The sequence below is a fragment of the Heterodontus francisci genome, chromosome 13 (assembly GCF_036365525.1).
Source record: "Heterodontus francisci isolate sHetFra1 chromosome 13, sHetFra1.hap1, whole genome shotgun sequence".
NCBI lineage: Eukaryota > Metazoa > Chordata > Chondrichthyes > Heterodontiformes > Heterodontidae > Heterodontus > Heterodontus francisci.
In genome coordinates, this window is record NC_090383.1 from 22944097 (window position 1) to 22964958 (window position 20862).

The window sequence follows — 20862 nt, forward strand, 5'->3', positions numbered from 1 at the left end:
AGCATTTCTGCTTCAGTTTAGTCTAAATTCTAATGTAAATAACTTAATAGGGTCAAACTTGCAAATTGGATTTGGTGGGAGAGCATTGGAATAGTCAAGTCTGGAGATAACAAAAACATGGATGAGAGTTTCAACAGCAAATAAGCTAAGGTAGGGCGGCCCAAGGGTGATATTACAGAGGTGGAAGTAACAACAAAATCAGCAGCCAGACAGAACTGTAGCAAAGTCAGACTCAGATTTAATTGCGCTGTTGTCTTCCTGAATAATTGTTCGAATAACCGGAAGAGATTTTCATGACTCCAATGGGGGGGCTGGTTGGGGGTGGGATTCAACACATGCCACAGTTATGGCAGGACAAGCCAAAGAATTCCCCCATGGAAATTTTCCCTCCCCCGATGCCTCTTTAACTGACTCTCCCCGTGACACATCAACCCTCATGGCAATCGGTCCATAGTAGCGACTGCAACATCCACCTTCTCTACACTTCAGAAACCACTCTCTTTGTTGCATGGTTTTACCTGGTTAGAACATGCAGGTGCCAATACTGCATTGTATTCTGGGTGTGCTCTACCTCTGCTGTTTGAGAGTCCGGCCAGAGAGAAACGGGGGAAGGAAATGCCCCAGTGATTTATATATTAGGTTGTTTGTAGGAGTACCCAGGAGAATAATCTTCAATTCTGGGATACTCCAGGACAATTCAGGATGGTTGGCAACCCTAAAGAGAGCAGGTCAGTTCTCCACAGAGTCGGTAGAATTTATGCTCTCCGCACGGTGGCTTTGGAGGCAGGAAGAGCATAAAATCAGGTGGGATGGTGGCGGGCGGGCGGTGGGTGCCGCGCCACCATTCTGCCTCCAGTGAAAGTTAATCTGAGATGGGAAGGCCTGTGAACAGCCTTCCCACGCCACTGCCAATTGAGACCCTCAACTTGCTAATTAACCCCCAATTAACGGCCTCTTCCCGCCACAGCTGCAATTACCTGTGCGGCCCTGCTGCCACATGGGAAGCACGGCACGAAAACCATGCGGGCTGCTTCCCAGCTCCGGAGGCACTAAGTGCCTTTGAACAAGGGACCCAGCATCGGGAAGGGTGGGGCGGTCCATTGAGGACCACCCTCCTGCCTTTGCTGCTGACCCCCCTCCCTCCCCCTACCCCACGAACCCCACCCTGTGGGACCCCTCCTGCCCTGTCCTACCTTAAGCCTGGTTCCAGTGACACTCAGTGCCTCCGCAGTGGCGCTGAACCTGCTGGCCTCTGATTGGCCAGCAGCTCTGCAAGACTGGGACTTCCAGCGACGGGATCCTAAATTCTACGTAAGGCCCACCGCTGTCTACTTAGTGTCTGAGTGGCACTAAATTCGGCAGGCCTTCCATAGAAGAGGAGCGCCAGGATCTCGGCGTCTGTTTCCCCTGACGTTGAGAGCCCCCCCCCCCCCCCCACCGCTTGCATAAAATTTCCCCCAGTATGATCAAGACACCTGTTTAACCCCAATCCAGCTGAAATTTGATAATCTCTTGAACATTGGCTAGGACTGTTCACTTCTGTACTTGCCAGCCCATAGTAAGCAGAAAATTGCAGGCCTGAGAGAGCAAGGGCAGAAAATCTCCGCTATTGTTCTTTGTAGATATCTAAGTTCTTGTACAAGTTGTTTTTTTAAAAAGCAACCAAAAGTTTATTCACATTGTTTCTCTGAATTAAATGGAATTCAAGTGCTTTATAGCGGCTTAGTTACTAAATGCAATATCTGACACGGAAGTAGACAGCGACAGGAGAATCTCAAGTCTGATCCCTTATCCTACCTCAGTTAGCCAGTCTCTGACAGGGGAATGACACAGGTCTCACAAATAGACTCAATGCCTTGTATTGTAGGGGATTTTAAAAAAACCATGAAAACAGCCAGGTTTCCTGATAATTATCCAGTGAATGATGGAATGTGCGAATGCAGACGGCCAGTTAAGAACAAGGAATAGGCTTGGCTGATCACCCACCCCAACTGCAGAAATGATCTGAACACTGATCACTGGAATCAGGGACCAGACAGACGTGCCAATGGAATTGTCATCATGTGTCTCCCAGAGAAGGATCAAGGGGGAAAATTGGGGACGGAAAGGAGTCGATTCTGCATTTAGGACCCATTCAGAAATACTGTTAATCAAAGTCAGCATTATTAGTTTGTAAGTGCAACACAGAACAATGAGTTTCAACAGTATGTTCATGTTGCATGTGCCAAATTATGGGCTGCATAATGATTTACGACGTCCTGATAGTGTTTACTGACTGGTTGCGGGGTCTTTTTTATATTTTTTGTAGGTCGCAATGATCTCTGTGATGACTTGAGGGTCGTCTAGTGTGCTGAGGTCACCCAGATTAGAAGTTTCGTCGATGGCTATTTTCTTCAGCACCCGCCTCATGATTTTCCCGGATCGGGTTTTGGGAAGTCGTTTCACAATCTGAAAATTGGAAACAATAATTATACACAGCCCAAACATATACGGGAGGCAGAGGGAGGTTACTTGTTCCGACGGTGCATGCGACAGTGTTTAAAAGACTAACATCAGCAGACATTACAGATACAGATAGAAGTTATTTCATGGTATCCATGAGCTGATGTGCTGTCATTTAGAAACAGAAGCACTTTCTATTCTTGCTGCATTCCTGTTTCATAGAATCATACAGCCAATCGTGCCTGTGCTGTCTTTTGAAATGAGCTATCCAATTAGTCCCACTATCCCCTGCCCTTGATGCCAGATGGTAACAACTCACTGCATAAAGAAATTACTCTTCATCTCCCCTTTTGGGGCAGGATTTTCCCCATGGGCTTCGGAACTCTGCCATCATGGTCAAATGGGGGTGAAAAGTCTGAACCGTGTGGGGAACAGTAACCCAGCTATTTTTCCCCAAATGGGGCAATTAATGGCCAGAGAGTGGGCTCACCGTCTAATTAAGGATGGCGGGCAGACTCTCAAAGCAGGAGGGCCAATAGGAGACCCTCCAGCACTGAAGGAGCAGCAGGCTGCCTTTTCAGGTAAGTGAGAGAGAGGGTGCCCCAAGTTAGAGGCGCCCTCTCTTCAACATTTTTAACTTTAAATTTAAAAAATGGCCTCAACAGCTGGCTCACTATTGTGGAGGAGGAACCTCTCTACAGGGCAGCCTGTGGCTGCAGCTGAAGCCAGGTAGGCGGGCAGGGCATCTAAACCAACCTAGAGGGCTGGCTCCCTTAAGTGGGCCTCTGACAATTGGCCTTAATAGACGTTTAACAAGATAAAATGGCTACCTGCTGCTTGCAGAGTGTAAGCAGGTATCCCTGCTGCCCAGGGGTGAGATGCAGCTGGCGATCCAGTATACCGGCTAGCGGCGCAAATTTATACACCCTCCTGCCTCCATGCTCGCCCCCATTGGAGCCTAAAAATTCATCTCTTGATCTTTTGCCAATTGCCTTAAATCTGTTTCCTCAGGTTACCAACCCACTTGGCAATGGAAACAGTTTCTCCTTATTATTGCATCAAAACCCCTTATAATTTTGAAAGGAAGTTTCCAAGGAATGGTGGACTGGATCAAACACTTCCTGGAGCTATCTGAAACAGTTTCAGCCAAAACACTGCTCCTGGGTAATCTACTACCAATTGGCTGTTCAAAACTGATAGAACATTTCTCCAGACTCTTGTGCACTGGACAAAGGTGTCTTACACTAAGGGAGGGGTGGGGGAAGATATTCAACTGCAGGTTGCCCATTTCTCAGCCAGCGATTTAAAATGTGGAGATTTGGTTGGGGGAGGGGGGGGAAGTTGGGAAGATTGGATTGTGCTGTTGGATCATATTAACCTGTGATGAACTAGCTCAAACTTTTAAATTGTGCATCATTATTTCAAAGCAGGTTTACTGTTGATATAAACTATACGTTTTAAATTACAAAGAATAATGGTTGTGCAAATATTGTCTTTGGTGAAATGGTTAATGGAAGCTAAGCCCTGTTGTAATGGATGATTAAAAACACATTCACTTCTTTTTCGTTATTTTAGATACAAATAATTGTGTATAAACTGATAGTAGTTCAAATAATAAAATGTTCTTAAAGAATGGATCATATGGCCCGTCAAGCCTGCTCCGCCATTCAATATGATCATGGCTGATCTTTTGCCTCAACTCCACTTTCCCACCCGCTCCCCATATCCCTTAATTCCCTGGGAGACCAAAAATCTGTCTATTCCAGCCTCAAATATATTCAATGATGGAGCATCCACAACCCTCTGGGGTATAGAATTCCAAAGATTCACAACCCTTTAACTGAAGAAATTTCTCCTCATCTCAGTTCTAAAGGATCAGCCTCTTATTGTGAAACTGTGCTCCTTGTTCTAGATTCCCCAGCCAGGGGAAACAATGGGCTGGATTTTACAGATCCCCCGACGTCCGAATTCGTAGTGGGGCGGGGGATGGGGGGGAGCATGCCGGAAAATGCCTCCTAGAGAGGGCCGCCACGCACCCTGACGCCGAGAGGGCCCGGCCTGATATTGGGGGCAATGGCAACGAGGTCTCGTGCTGGCACCCCCGCCACTCCCTCCACTGCTCGTCAACGGGCCTTTCATTTGCATATTCAAATACATGTAAATGAATGCATTAATTATACTTATGTCCCCACCTGAGTTCCCGATCCAATCTTTGGCCCAGTGCCAGCACTCCCGCGTGTTCGGATCCCCGTCCGGGGAGGGAGGATGAGGTAAGTTTCTCGGTGCGGGGGGTGGGGTGTGGGGCGGGTTGGTGTGGAACGTAACATCATTGGTGTAGGGGACAGTGGGAAGGGTTTGAGGTTAAAGTCTATGCACTTTGGGGGAGAGGGGAAGGTCAGGTGGACAAGATAAGTGTTTTACGGGTGGAAAGGGCAAGTAATTAATTTTATTATCATTGGGGGGTGGGAGAGGGTCAGAAGAAATGTCTTTATTTTTATGTCCTTGTGCTTTAAATATTTAAATTTAATGGTAGGGCTCAAAGCCCTTTAAAAATGGCATCAGCGCTGTGCACAAGCAGCTGTTGCCATTGCCAGGGACGGACAGCCCACCCCTCTAAGTGATTGGGGGGGGGGGGGGGGGGAGTCCCGCCTCGGCTATTTAAATGGGCTGCCGCGCTTAGGATCGCGGCAACTCTGCAATGTGCAGCCCTCGCAGGTGGACCGCCATTGTTTTCGCCCGCCACAGATTTTGGCAGCAGGCTTATAAAATTCAGCCCAATGACTCAGCGTCTACCCAATCCATCCCCTTCAGAATCTGGTAAGTTTCAACAAGATCACCTCTCGTTCTTCTAAATTCCAGAGAATACTGACCCAATTTACTCAGCCTCTCATCATAGGACAACCCTCTCATGCCAGGGACCAATCTAGTGAACCTTCGCTGTACCGCCTCCAGGGAAAGTACATCCATCCTTAAATATGAAGACCAAAATTACACAGAGTGGGCCGAACTTAGTTAACTCATCGCGGGTCCCAGCGGACAACCCAGAAATGGGCATCGTTGCCACTCATCACATGTGCAGTCAGCCCACCGTGATCACATGGTGGGCAGCCAATTATCATAATGGAAACGCAGGGCACGTCCAATTACGCAGGCAGCAAGGTGCCAATGACATCGTCAGCAGAGACGATGCAGGTGCTGGCACCATCTTTGAAGTGCTGCCAGCACTGCTTAAACTGCTACTTCACTGACTTTGCTGCAGCTTTGCCTTTGCTGCAGCTTTGCCTTTTCTGCTGCTGTACTGCCGACACCCACCACCCCCCCCCCCCCCCACCGCATGCCCCCCCTCTTGCCGAGAGTCCCTCTGCTGCTGTGCTGCTGGCCCTCCTGCCTGCAAAACCGCTGCTGCTGTACTGCTGACCCCCCTGCCTGGAATCCCTCTGCTGCTGTACTGCTGACCTCACCGCCTAGAGTGCCTCTGCTGCTGTGCTGCTGACTCCACCCCCCCCCCCACTTGCCACTTGCTGTACTGCTGACCAAGGCCTCAAAAGGCCAGGAGCTCTCTGGAAGCCAAGAGGGGCCATGTCAGACGCAAGACACTGGCTGGCCCCATGGTTCAGCAATGCCTCTCTGGAGATTCTCCTCCAGGCTGCAAGGGAAAGGTGGGAGGTCCTCTTTTCAAAGGATGTCAAGAAGAGGTCCTCCAGCCTGACTAAGCGAGCCTGTATGGAGACCACAGAGGAGGTCAGCAGCCGTGGGATCACCCAATGCAACTGGGTTCAGTGCAGGAAGAGAGTCATTAACTTAGTTGGTTCTGCCAAGGTGAGTGCTCCATACCTCTAACCCCTATGGGGCTTGCTTATGGCTACGCAGGAGGCAGTGTGACATGGGGGAGGCGTCACCACAAAGGTAATGGCAAGGGGGGTAGACATCATAAAATCCTGGCAGATGCATGGATGCCTCTCGGCAACAGGCCACCTTCTTTCACAACTAAGCCCAATAACGTCCCCTGAGAGCGGACGTGGGGAGGAGCCATGTAGGAAACGGCAGCAGGGAGTGAGAGGCTGCTCCCTGCAAACTTCTGGAGACCCACATCACACATGGCTGGCATGAAGAAATCCGCACAGCCTAACCCAAAAATGTTTGTGTTTTCGTATGCAGGTCAAGCAGGAGACTCCAGCAGAAAGGGGAACATAATTCCACCTCTGAGAAGGATCCACAGTCAGAGCATACACTGTCCCATGACTCTCCTGCAGCTTACACCAGTGCAGTTACTTCCACCTCAGTGAGTTTCCGCTCGGCTGTAGAATCTGGGTCACGAGCTGGTGAGATCACTGCACACACACCCGAGCAGCTGGCTGAAGCGGAACAGCCGAGGCCTCTGATATTCAGAAGACTGTGGGTGGAAAGGCCTTTGCTGAGCCCAGGCTGATGATAAGCTTCTGGTGTTGACAACACAGGGCATGCTGGAGTTGCAACATCTGGCGGCGATGCCAGAGGCAATGCACAACCATGAGCTGACGATGGAAGAGTCCAACCATGCCATAACTGCTGCCATGTCTCAGGCATGTAAGCACATGGCTTCCTCGATTCAGAGCTTGGCGACCCTCATGGAGAGCCAGATCCCACAAATGCGCGCAGACCTGCACATCATCGCCTTGGCCATAAGTTCAATGCAGCAGTGGCAAGGTAAGAGAAGGCGCCAGGAAGGTTCAAATGAGCCTAGAAAGGGAGGAGGAGAGGCTGACCTCCACAGCTGGGGGCTCCCTTCACGGGGCTCTGAGAGTGGGCACTAGCTCCTCAGCGCCTCTGCCAGTGAGCCCAGCTCCAGTAGCCATAAAGTCTGCTCGTGGTTGACTCGTGTTTTAGAATTGTGGAGATGGATTCATTGGAGGAGTAAAGTGATTCCATAGATGCTGGACTTTTTTTTTTTAAAGGGTCACTGGAAGGACTCTGCTTAATAACAACATTTACTGGATGTCACATGTCATCAGCTAAGTAAACAACAGGTGCCTTCTGACTACTGGAGTTGTTTACAAGTGACATGTCAAGATTTATGGTTCAAGAGTGGCTTTCATTTTTGAATACTGTTTTGAATCAGTTGGGTTTGTAGCCTGTTGAAAGAAACAACCAGCTCATATTTTCTCCACCTCTCTGAGAAACCCTGAGACTCAAGTGTACGAAATAGAGAAATCGAAGGATCATTTCTCCTGAGAAGTTTCTGGAAGACTTCTTCTCGACATCTCCTGAACGAACTGCTTCTGAAAAGATCCCATGACCCATCTACGTGTACTCGGACGCTAGACTGTATGCCATCTGGAACATATCCTTTTTCTTCAAGAATTAACAAGTTCTTTGGCTAAAGCATCTTTATTTTTCCTGTGTTAAAGCTTTGCATCTTTATTGACTAAATCTTGTTTTATAATAAATTAATACTTTTGTTGTCTATTAAAGAAACCTGGTTGGTGGATTTTATTCTGAAAGTAAAATAGATAGAGTATATAATTGGCTGCATCGGTAACTGGGTACACATTTAAATATATGATGTCACCTGTGGAGAAGTGGAACTAGAGAAAGACCAGGCACTCCTCCTCAGTCATAACACTCGACCTGCAGCAGGGCACATAAGTCGGTGATGGTCTCCCTGGAGAGCCGTAGTCTTTGCTGACAGTGTTGCTCGGACATTTGCAGATAGTAGGTGGGCCCTTCTTGGCTTGGTCAGCTGCTGCTACTCTCATCGTGGAGCTTCACATGCAGACACAGCTGCCTCCTGGCTTTCCCTCTGTCGGGGGCACTGTATCACACCACGGGGGGGCCAAAAGGGCAGGGTGTATGAGATCGATACCTGGTGAGCAGTGGACCTCCAGAGCACTGTTGATGCAGAGACGAGCCTGCTTTCTATTCTTACGGCCAAAGTGAATAACCTCACACTTCCCTATATTATTCTTCATTTGCCATTTTCTTGCCCACTCCCTTAATCTGTCTATATCTCTTTGCAGCTTCTTTGTGTCCTCCTCACAGCTTACATTGCCACCTAGCTTTGTATTGTCAGCAAACTTAGAAACATCACTCTCTGTCTCTTCGTCGAAGTCATTAATATAGATTGTAATGAGCTGAGGCCCCAGCACTGATCCTTGTGGCATTTCACTCGTCACAGCTGCCAACTTTATCAAATGCCTTTTGGAAATCTCCAAGTATACTACATGTACTGGTTCCCCTTTATCTACCCTACTAGTTGCATTCTCAAAGAGCTCTAATAGATTTGTCAAATAGGATTTCCCTTTTGTAAAACCATGTTGACTTGTTCTCATCATACTATACTTTTCCAAGTGTATTGTTAATACTTTCTTCATAATAGATTTCAGCACTTTCCCGACAACTGATGTCAGGTTAACTGGCCTGTAGTTCCCTGTTTTCTCTTTCCATCCTTTCTTGAATAGCAGTGTTACATTTGCTAACTTCCAATCTGCTGGGATAATAGTTGTATGCATGACAAACACAAAAGCAGAAAAAAAGACTAATTGCAGAAAAAACTGAAAGTGAGGGTGTTCCCATGTACTTGTTACCTTTGCCCTTCTTGGTGATGGAAATCACAGGTTTGGAAGGTGCTCCACCGTGCACACACACACAGCTGCTAAATACAACGATTTTCTGACCCTCATACTCTCAGATGAGATGCCAACAAGGGAGTATTAGTTCATGGTAGATGGATGCACAAAGGGCTATGGAGGCTGATACGAAGCAGTAGCCACACATAGCCACGTTCATGATGGGAGGTTCTCCTGTCTGTACCTCTGATTTTGCCAATCTTTCCGTCTCTCAATCCTTGCCTCAATGCTGGCACAATTAAGAAGCAAGCCTTCAGCTCAGTGGTAGTATTCCCACCTTGAGTCAGAGGTGCAGGGTTCGAAACTTGCTCTAGATAATCCTGGTGAGTTGAGACTGGTGCTCCAACTCTAAATTCATGGTCAACATCCAGCATGTTACTCACGTGGCGGCCAACTGCAGCACGGTTGTTTGCAAGAACTGCAAGGAGGAAGGCCATCAGACCAAGGACTGTAAGCAGGCTAAGTGTTGCAACTTGTGCGGTGCGGCAGGCCATCTCTGCAAAACCTGCCCCAAACGCTGCCTCAGTTATGCTCAGGCGGCAAGGTCCAAGGAAAGGCCGGGAGAAGGTTCGACGAATGCGTCCGGTGTTCAAAAGGAGACAAGCAACCTTCTCCACAGTGAGGAACTTCAACCTGAGAAGGAGAAGGAAGGGGAGGCAGCTGAAACCAGCGACCCAGCACCTACCCTGCGCTCGGAAACTCCTCCTCCACAGACAGAATCAATGGAGGAGGAGGCAGCAGATGGACAAACAGGTCAGTGGCAATTGGTCCAGAGGAAAACCACAAAGAAAAAACATCCCAAAGCGGAACAGGCCACCACCCAAACCAGTGGCAAGAGGAGGCTATCTTCTGAATCAGACTGCAACAACTCCTCTTCACTGGACGGGGGAATGCTGGAACGACAGCCCCTTCAAAAGAGGCGGCAGAACTCCAAGGAGATGGAAGATAAAGCATCCCAGCCCCCGGGCACTGGAAGCTGTGATGGGCCCGGCGTGCCCCAACCCCAAAGCGCCACACGTAACGACGTGGCCAACGCATCTCAGCTCCGGGACATCGAGAGCAAAGACACGTCTGGCGCACCTCAGCTCCGGGAGGCCAGGAGCAGTGATGTTTTCGAGGAGGAACAGATGGAAGCAGCAGAGGATAACCCAACCTTTGCTGCCTACAAGACCCCCCCGATGTCACCCCAGCGGAAAAACCCCTGCATGAAAAACCAGGAGGGGTTTCTGAGCCCAACTATTGTGAAACAGCTTGCTCACACGATGGGTATGCAGGAACATCCCGAAGGACTGGGACTAGCAAGGACAAATTGTATGGGAAGCAACAACTAACTTTAAAAAATGGGTGTAAAGATTGCTTCTATTAATGTGCGTAGCATTAAATCTACTACACGATGTGTTTCAACCTTGGATTACCTCGCCAAGGTCAAAGCCGACCTACTGTTTCTGCAGGAGTGTGGAATACCACACCTCAGCACCTACAAGCAGTGGTCGCGATGGTGGTCCCACGGGCCATCGATCTGGTCGGGGGATAATGATTGCTGTTCCTCCGGCCTGGGTATTCTGCTGCGGGGAGGTAACTTCACCATCTCCAAAGTTAAGGAGGTGGTGGGCAGTCGCCTCCTCGTAGCAGACGTAATGTACAACAACGCTCCGCTCCGGTTGATCAACATGTACGCCCCGGTACAATGCAGCGAGCAGCGGACCGTCTTCCAGCAGCTCCCACTGCTGCTGGCGACGTCCAGGCCGGTCATCCTAGGCGGTGACTTCAACTGCATCATCGATGCGGCTGGACGATCCGGCAGTGACGACAGCAAACTGGACGCTACGTCCAGATTCCTAATAGAAACAGTTAAAGATGCCAAACTGCACGACGTCTTCAGCAAACCTGCAGACGGAGCGCAGTGCAGATACACATGGTCAAGATCGGACGGGTCTGCCCGTTCCAGGATTGACTTCCTGTTTGTGTACCGTGCCGTCACGGTCGGATCCACCGACGTCAAGCCGGTGTTCTTCTCCGACCACTGCCTCTTACTGGCCGACTGTCACTTACAGGACGACCAGCGGGTTGGCTGAGGGACGTGGAAGCTCAATGCTACACTGCTGACCCCAGAGAACGTTGAGGAACTCAAAAGGGATTACAAAGGTTGGAGGACCGTGAAACCCCTCTTTGAGTCTCCAGTTCACTGGTGGGAAGCGATTAAGGAGAACATCAAGAGGTTCTTCATGCACAAAGGTGTTCAGAGGGCGAGAGAGAGACACAGGGAAATGTCCCGACTCCAGAAAAGTATGCAAAATCTGCTCCGGTTGCAGTCAATGGGGGTCGAGGTCAAGGAGGACCTCCAAGAGGTGAAGAGCCAGCAGGCCTCGCTCTTTGCCAAGGAGGCCTCCAAGATCATCTTCCGGTCCAGAGTCCGCTCCATCGAGCAGGATGAGAAGTGCTCGCGTTACTTCTTCCATAAGGTACACAGAGAGAGCTCTGTTATCAGCAGCCTGAAAGGAAGAAGATGGCTCGGTAACATCTTCGCAGTCCGACATACTAAGGATCAGCAAATCCTTTTATGATGGGCTGTATGACACAAAGCCCACAGACAGCAGAGCCTCCCAGTCCTTCCTGTCATCTATCACAGAGGTCTTAGATGACAGCAGGAGGGAGAGACTGGACAAGCTGCTAACTCTGGACGAGCTGACAAAGGCTGTCGAGTCCTTCGAGACGAGTAAAACTCCCGGAAGCGACGGCTTACCGGTCGAGTTGTACTCGGCCCTGTGGGACTGGGTTGGCCCGGACCTGCTGGAAGTATACGAGAGTATGCTCCTGGCCGGCAGCATGGCAGAATCCATGAGGAAAGGCATCATCACACTCATTTACAAGCAGAAGGGGGAGAGGGCAGAAATCAGAAATTGGCGGCCCATCTCACTGCTTAATGTTGACTACAAGATTCTGTCCAAAGTCATAGCCAGTCGAGTCAAGTCTGCTCTGGAGTTGGTGATCCACCCCGATCAGACCTGTACTGTACCCGGCAGGAAGATCTCTGATAGTCTCGCGCTACTCAGGGATACGATCGCCTACGTACGGGACAGGAGGGTGGACACCTGCCTCATCAGCCTGGACCAGGAGAAGGCTTTTGACAGGATATCGCACACCTACATGATGGACGTGCTTTCCAAAATGGGGTTTGGGGAGGGAATCTGCAATTGGATCCAACTGCTCTACACAAACATCAGTAGCGCAGTCTCAATCAATGGGTGGGAATCGGAAAGTTTCCCGATCAAATCTGGAGTCAGACAGGGCTGTCCTCTCTCCCCGGTCTTGTTTGTTTGCTGTATTGAACCCTTTGCTGAGTCTATTAGGAAGGATGCGAGCATAAGAGGGGTGACAATCCCAGGCAGCGGAGGCACTCAGGTTAAAACCTCCCTGTACTTGGATGACGTCGCCGTCTTCTGCTCGGATCCGCTGTCCGTGCGCAGACTGATGAGCATCTGCGACCAGTTCGAACTGGCCTCGGGAGCCAAAGTTAACCACGGCAAGAGCAAGGCCATGTTCTTTGGGAACTGGGCTGACCGATCCTTTGTCCCCTTCACCGTCAGGTCAGATTACCTGAAGGTGCTGGGGATATGGTTCGGAAGGGCCGGGGCGTGCACCAAAACCTGGGAGGAGCGAGTAGCCAAGGTACAACAAAATTTGGGCATGTGGGGGCAGCGATCTCTCTCCATTGTGGGTAAGAACCTGGTCATTAGGTGCGAGGCGTTCACGTTGTTGCTCTACGTGGCGCAGGTCTGGCCCATACCCCACTCCTGCGCTGTGGCGGTCACCCGAGCCATTTTCCGCTTCATCTGGGGATCTAAAATGGACCGGGTCCGGAGGGACACGATGTTCAAATCTCTGGACAAAGGTGGGAAAAATGTACCCAACGTGGCCCTCATCCTGATGACCACCTTCGTGTGCGGCTGCATCAAGCTGTGTGTAGAGCTCCAGTACGCAAACTCCAAGTGTCACTACGTGCTGAGGTTCTATCTGTCCCCGGTGTTGCGAAGGATGGGCCTGGTCACATTGCCGTGGAACGCTCCATGCAGTTGGGCCGTGCCATACCACCTATCCTTCGTGGAGCAGTTTCTGCGGGAAAACACCTTTGACCACCGGTCCATCAGGCAGTGGTCTGCACGGAATGTCCTCAAGGCCCTATGGGAAAAGGAGACAGTGGATCCTGTCGGATGGTTCCCCGAGCAGACCGTCAAAGTCATTTGGCGGAATGCCTCATCACCAGAACTTTCAAACAAGCACCAAGACGTAGCTTGGCTGGTGGTGAGAAGGGCCCTCCCCGTCAGATCCTTCATGCACACCCGAAGTCTCGCCCCTCCGCACAATGCCCCCGCGGTGGCTGTGGTGGGGAAGAGATGGTTGCCCACCTCCTCCTGGAATGTGTCTTTGCAAAGCAGGTGTGGAAAGAGATGCAGTGGTTTCTGTCGAGGTTCATCCCAAGCAGTTCTGTAACACAGGAGTCTGTGCTCTACGGGCTGTTCCCAGGGACGCACACCGAGACAAACATCAACTGCTGCTGGAGGACTATCAATTCGGTGAAAGACGCCCTTTGGTCTGCCCGAAACTTGCTGGTCTTCCAGCGCAAAGAGTTGTCCACCACCGAATGTTGCAGACTGGCACATTCCAAGGTCCAGGACTACGTGCTGAGGGACGCACTTAAGCTTGGGGCAGCCGCAGCACAGGCTGACCACAGAAAGACCACAGTGTAAGGTCCCCCCACCAAGCTGAACTGAGGGGCTGGAGCCATGGGAAACCCCTCGAACTGTATCGGGAAATTTGTGTGCTGTAAATGTAAAAATGTAATTGACATGACAATGAAATGGAAGGGTTGTGAGGCAACTCTTGATTGTATAGAAGGAAACTGATCACCTTTGCACTGTTTGTATTTTTTGACTTGATGCTGTTTTAAACTGTTTGGGAATGTAATTTTTACAGATTTTTATTAATAAAGTATATTTTGGAAATTTAAAAAAAAAGCATGTTACTCATGTCTGGTGGATATGGATGATCCCTTCATCTCGACGTATGTTTTACAGGAGCCCATAAAACCCTCCCACCACAGAGAACTAACCACCCATCTGGCTGGGAATATATAGTTATGGCCATGGAAGGAGCATTTATATTGTGGCCTGTCAGATTGTTAATTAGTCTATGAATCCTTCCACTACTTCAAAGGAAGAGCTTGAAGCAATGAAAACAATGGCACCAACCTGTCAGACTGTTTAACAGCCTCCAAACACTTTCACTACTTCACGGCATTCTTAACAAAGGAAGTGTGCAAAGACTCGAGAACAAAAAACTAGCACGGCATTGTCGTTCAAAGTACTTCATTCCTTATCTCATTTCAACACTCCATTATATACTAGAGTCATTGTGTATGCTTAGTGCGTGCCTGAAACATGCTCATTGACTCTAACTAGTAAACTTGAAGGGGCAAGGGAAACCACTCACCAGGATCTGATCAGGAACAGCATATTTTGCTATCTTAGATGCAACAGTTGATTTGAGATCTTTAATGATGACCGGTTCAGAAATGGTCCTTGTATCTTTCAAAACAACAAAGGCGAATGCAGCTGAAACAAAGCACAAAAGAAACCAATCAAGAAAACGCAGAGCACATGAGTGTGCATTCTGGCATAAGACTTGCATTTAGTTTAGTTTAGAGATACAGCACTGAAACAAGCCCTTCGGCCCACCGAGTCTGTGCCGACCATCAACCACCCATTTATACTAATCCTACACTAATTCCATATTCCTACCACATCCCCACCTGTCCCTATATTTCCCTACCACCTACCTATACTAGGGACAATTTATTATGGCCAATTTACCTATCAACCTGCAAGTCTTTGGCATGTGGGAGGAAACCGGAGCACCCGGAGGAAACCCACGCAGACACAGGGAGAACTTGCAAACTCCACACAGGCAGTACCCAGAATCGAACCCGGGTCGCTGGAGCTGTGAGGCTGCGGTGCTAACCACTGCGCCACTGTGTATCAAACAAGTCAACATCAACAACCCAGAAGCCATGTTGGCTCAATCATCGAAGAGATTATAAACCCAGAGTTTGCAGTCAGCGGTGAAGCAAGGGCACTCACCACTCACCTCGAAGTAAGCTTCATTGAAATCAAGCGATCTCTCTGGCGAAAATTTCAGCTTTATTGTCCTGCAGTGGTAGTGCAACTGATGGCAGCATTCTTTACTGGGCATTTCCCAGCTATCCAAGCAGCCAACCACATTAAAGGATTTTCACAAACAGGAAATTAAAAGCACTAAAATAAAAGTGCTTCTAAAAATATTTACATAGAGCAAATTAAAAATTATGACATACACATGGTGAAGGTAGAAGCTAAAATATTTTGAAAATTTGGCTTAAAAATCTACTAATTAATCACTTAACAGCGCTCCAGGATTATAAAATAACTTTTCAGGGACAGTTCTGTTGTTCATCAAATTTTATTAATCACATCACCATTAAAACCCAATTACACCTGATTGAAGAAGGTGTAACTTTTTATGGGGTTTCCACCAGCGATGTGGGAGCGGGAAAGTTGAAGTTCGTGCTGATTTTATGATTGCCGGCTTTGAGGGTTGTCCACAGTGGCAGAGCCTTGAGTGACAGACTGCAACTTCAGGATATCCCCACTAATCTGCACATGCTTGACATCCTGAAGTTGCGGTCAGTTTCAGAAGCGTAATGACAGTGAAGACTGACAACCCCACCACACCCTGCCCCAACCCCCACAACAAAATCCTGATCAGGTATTGTGTAATCAGGTCTTTTTATGGGGTGAGTGTAGCTGTTTTAATATAAGTAGTTCTTTTTTATTCATTCTCGCAATGTAGGTATCACTGGTAAGGGTCTGCATTTTTATTGCCCATCTCTAGCTGCTCTTCAAAAGGTGGTGGTGGGCCTTCTTCTTGAACCGCTGCAGTCCTTGTGATTTATAGCAGTTTTGATACAAATATGTGGCTTGCTAGATCACTGCAGAGGACAGTTAAGGGTCAACCACATTGGTGTGGGACGAGAGACATATATAGACCAGATTGAGTAAGGATGGCAAGTTCCCTTCTTTTAAGGACATTAATGAACCAATCAGGGGCCTGAGTTACATTCTTGAACCTATAACTGACAGTGTGGACTGTCTTTATGTGAGTCTGTTTTAGAGATTATACCACTCAACCCAGGTTTCTAGTTCATCAAGGTATCGTCCAATAAAATAACTTTCAGAAGAACAACTACGTCATTCATAAAAAGGCGCAAGTTATATGTGATTGAGGTAAGTAGCATTTCCCCATGAATAAAGCCCATGGACGACTGAGCATCGTATGGTTTTCTATGTACTACTAGTGGATTTTAACATTAGTTGTAGCTACAGAAGGTGACAAGAGAGGGCAAAGGATTTGTTTGAAGTCAAGGATGTGGAAATAATGAATGAAAATAAGCATCATGCCGGGTTGCAAATTTTTTTTTTGTTTTTTATTTGTTTGGGGGATGTGGGCGTCACTGGCTCTGCCTGCATTTCTTTCCCATCCCTAATTGCCCTTGAGGAGGTGGTGGTGAGCTGTCTTCTTGAACCACTGCAGTCCTTGAGGTGTTGGTACACCAACAGTGCTGTTAGGAAGGGAGTTCCATGATTTTTACCCAGCAACAGTGAAGGAATAGCAATATAGTTCCAAGTCAGGATGTTGTGTGACTTGGAGGGGAACTTGCAGGTGGTGGTGTTCCCATGTATCTGCTGCTCTTGTCCTTCTAGGTGGTAGAGGTCGCAGGTTTGGAAGGTGCTGTCGAAGGAGCTTTGGTGAGTTGCTGCAGTGCATCATGTAGATGGTACACACTGCTGCCACTGTGTGTCAGTGGTGGAGGAAGTGAATATTAAAGGTGGTGGATGCGGTGCCAATCAAGCGGGCTGCTTTGTCCTGGATGGTGTTGAGCTTCTTGTGTGTTGTTGGAGCTGCACTCATCCAGGCAAGTATTCCATCACACTCCTGGACTTGTGCCTTGTAGATGGTGGACAGGCATTGGGGAGTCAGGAAGTGAGTTACTCGCCACAGAATTCCCAGCCCCTGACCTGTTCTTGTAGCCACAGCATTTATGTGGCTGGTAGAGTTCAGTTTCTGGTCAATGCTGATCCCCAGGATGTTGATAGTGGGGGATTCAGCAATGGTAATGCCATTGAACATCAAGGGGAGATGGTTAGATTCTCTCTTGTTTGAGATGCTCATTGCCTGGTACTTGTGTGGTGTGAATGCTACTTTCCACTTATCAGCCCAAGCCTGGATGTTGTCCAGGTCTTGCTACATATGGACACGGGCTTCTTCAGTATCTGAGGAGTTGTAAATGGTACTCAACATTGTGCAATCATCAGCGAACATCCCCACTTCTGACCTTATGATTGAAGGAAGGCCATTGATGAAGCAGCTGAAGATGGTTGGGCCTAGGACAATACCATGAGGAACTCCTGCAGTAATGTCCTGGGACTGAGATGATTGACCACCAACAACCACAACGATCTTCCTTTGTGCTAGGTATGACTCCAACTAGCAGTGAGTTTTCCCCTGATTTCCATTGATTCCAGTTTTTCTAGGGCTCCTTGAAGCCATACACGGTCAAATGCTGCCTTGATGTCAAGGGTAGTGACTCTCACTTCACCTCTGGAGTTCAGCTTTTTTCTCCATGTTTGCACCAAGGCTATAATGAGGTCAGGAGCTGAGTGGCCCTGGCAGAACCCAAACTGAATGTCAGTGAGCAGGTTATTGCTGAGCAAGTGCCACTTGATGTCAACGACACCTTCCATCACTTTGCTGATGATCAGGAGTAGACTGATAGGACGGTAACTGGTCAGTTGGATTTGTCCTGCTTCTTGTGCACTGGACATACCTGGGCAATATTCCACATTGCTGAGTAGATACCAGTGTTGTAGCTGTACTGGAGCAGTTTGACCAGGGGCGCAGCTAGTTATGGGGCACAAGTCTTTAATACTATTGCCGGAATGTTGTCAGGGCCCATAGGCCTTGCAGTATCCAGTGCCTTTGGCTGTTTCTTGGTATCACATGGAGTAAATCAGATTGGCTGAAGACTGGCATCCGTGATGCTGGGGACCTCAGGAGGAAGCAGAGATGGATGATCCACTTGGCACTTCTGGCTGAAGATGGATGCAAATGCTTCAGCCTTGTCTTTTGCACTGATGTGCTGGGCTCCCCCATCGTTGAGGATAGGGATGTTTGTGGAGCCTCCTCTTCCTGTCAGTTGTTTAATTGTCCATCACCATTCACAACTGGTGGTGGCAGGACTGCAGAGCTTAGATCTGATCTGTTGGTTGTGGGATCGCTTAGCCCTGTCTATTGCATGCTGCTTCCACTGTTTAGCATGCAAGTAGTTCTGTGTTGTAGGTTCACCAGGTTGAAACTTCATTTTTAGGTATGCCTGCTGTTGCTCCTAGCATACCCTCCTGCACTCTTCATCGAACCAGGGTTGGTTCAAGAAGGCAGCTCACCACCACCTTCTCAAGGGGAATTAGGGATGGGCAATATATGCTGGCCTAGCCAGCAATGCCCACATCCCATGAATGAATAAAAAAACTTCTCCACAGGTCACAACATATATTTAAATTTTCCCAATACTGTCGATCATATACTCTATTTTTTCCAGAATAAAACAGGTTTCTTTAATCAACAACAAAATTATCAGTTTATTATAAAACAAGTCTTAAACCGTAATGAAGTAAAGCATAACACACACAGATTGAAATATTAACGTTCTCTTTTTACCTTCACCACTCACACACACACATACACTGGTTAACCAGAAAAATAAAAGGGATTTTTGTTCAGAGCTCTGTTACAGACAAAAAAACCCACTTTGGCTGAATACTTGCTCATTCTTGAAGAAACAGCAGATGAGATATGTTCTGTTCCAAAACTGGCATACAGTCTGGCCTCCAAGTACACATAGACGAGTCACTGAGATCTTTTAGAACAGTTCTTTTCAGGCAGTGTTGAGAATTAATTTAGCAGGCTTTTCTCCAAAGACAGGAGCCGAGATGAGTTGACACAGTGGACTTCTCAGGGTCTTCTCGAGTAGTTCTGGAAAGCTGTTTTGGATTGTGGTCTTCTCTCCTTCCTTGGGAATTATCTTCTCTCCTTGGAAGTTCTCTTCTCCTTCTGCAGGCTTTTTTAAAGAGATGGAACAGCCTGGGATGAGCTGGGGTTCTGTCCTTTAATTTTATTTTTAAAACTCCAACCCCTTTAAACAATTCATTCCTAACTCCAAACAATTCAAAAGTCAAACCAGAAACAGAAACTCCACCTTCTGACCTGTCACTTCTCTGCACACATCTTCACCAGTTACCAGGGTTTCTGTTCTATTATTAACTTGAGTCATGTGACAACCAGTGAACATTGTTGTCAAACAATTCCTTTCACTGCTTTCTTGATAGAAAAATAGAAACATAGAAAAAAGGAAGGATTAGGCCATTCGGCCCTTTGAGCCTGCACCGCCATTCAATACGATCATGGCTGATCATCCAAACTCAGTACCCTGTTCCGCTTTCTCCCCGTATCCCTCGATTCCTTTCGCCCTCAGAACTATATCTAACTCTTTCTTGAATATATTTAATGATTTGGCCTCAACTGCTTTCTGTGGTAGAGAATTCCACAGGTTCACCACTCTCTGGGTAAAGAAATCCCTCCTCATCTCAGTCCTAAATGGCTTACCCCTTTTCCTTAGACTGCGAACCCTGGTCTTGGACTCCTCAGCCATCGGGAACATCCTTGCTGCATCTAGTCTGTACAGTCCTGTTAGAATTTTGTAGGTTTCTATGAGATCCACTCTCATTCTTCTAAACTCTGGCGAATACAAGCCTAATCGACCCAATCTCTCTTCATACGTCAGTCCTGCCATCACAGGAATCAGTCTGGTGAACCATCGCCGCACTCCCTCCATAGCAAGAACATCCTTCCTCAGATAAAGAGATCAAAACTGCACACAGTACTCCAGATGTGGTCTCATCAAGGCCAATTGTATAATTGCAGCAAGACATCCTTGCTGCTGTACTCGAATCCTCTCGCTATGAAGGCCAACATACCATTTGCCTTCTTAACTGCCTGCTGTACCTGCATGCTTACTTTCAGTGACTGGTGCACAAGGACACCCAGGTCTCGCTGCACCTTCCCCTTTCCCAATCTATCGCCGTTCAGATAATAATCTGCCTTTCTGTTTTTGCCACCAAAATGGATAACTTCACATTTATCCACATTATACTGCATCTGCCATGTATTTGCCCACTCACTCAACCTGTCCAAATCACACTGGAGCTTCTCTGCATCCTCCTCACAGCTCACACCCCAACCAGCTTTGTGTCATCTGCAAACTTGGATATATTACATTTAATTCCCTCATCTATATCATTCATATATATTGTGAATAGCTGGGGTCCTAGCACTGATCCCTGCGGTACCCCACTAGTCACTGCCTGCCACTCGGAAAAAGACCCATTTATTCCTACTCTTTGTTTCCTGTCTGAAAACCAGTTCTCTATCCATGTCAGTACCTTACCCCCAATCCCATGTACTTTAATTTTACATGCTAATCTCTTAAGTGGGACCTTATTGAAAGCCTTCTAAAAGTCCAAGAACACCCATCCACTGGTTCTCCCTCATCTATTCTACCAGTTACATCTTCAAAGATTCCAGTAGATTTGTCAAGTATGATTTCCCTTTCGTAAATTCATGTTGACATTGTCCGATCATGTCATTGTTTTCCAAGTGCTCTGCT

At 48.0% G+C, this 20862-nt stretch overlaps 1 protein-coding gene across 3 annotated transcripts in view; it reads right to left on the minus strand.

The window, feature by feature from the left end:
- Positions 1–1461: 1461 nt before the first annotated feature.
- acss1 (acyl-CoA synthetase short chain family member 1) overlaps positions 1462–20862 on the minus strand; it is a 90751-nt gene continuing 71350 nt past the window's right edge. For all 3 annotated transcript variants that reach the window (XM_068045760.1, XM_068045761.1, XM_068045759.1), the window contains 2 exons: positions 14538–14659; positions 1462–2448 (listed from right to left, as the gene is read on the minus strand). In XM_068045760.1, coding sequence (XP_067901861.1) covers positions 2269–2448; positions 14538–14659 — 302 coding nt within the window. In that variant the 3' untranslated portion in view covers positions 1462–2268. The remainder of the gene's footprint in view (positions 2449–14537; positions 14660–20862) is intronic.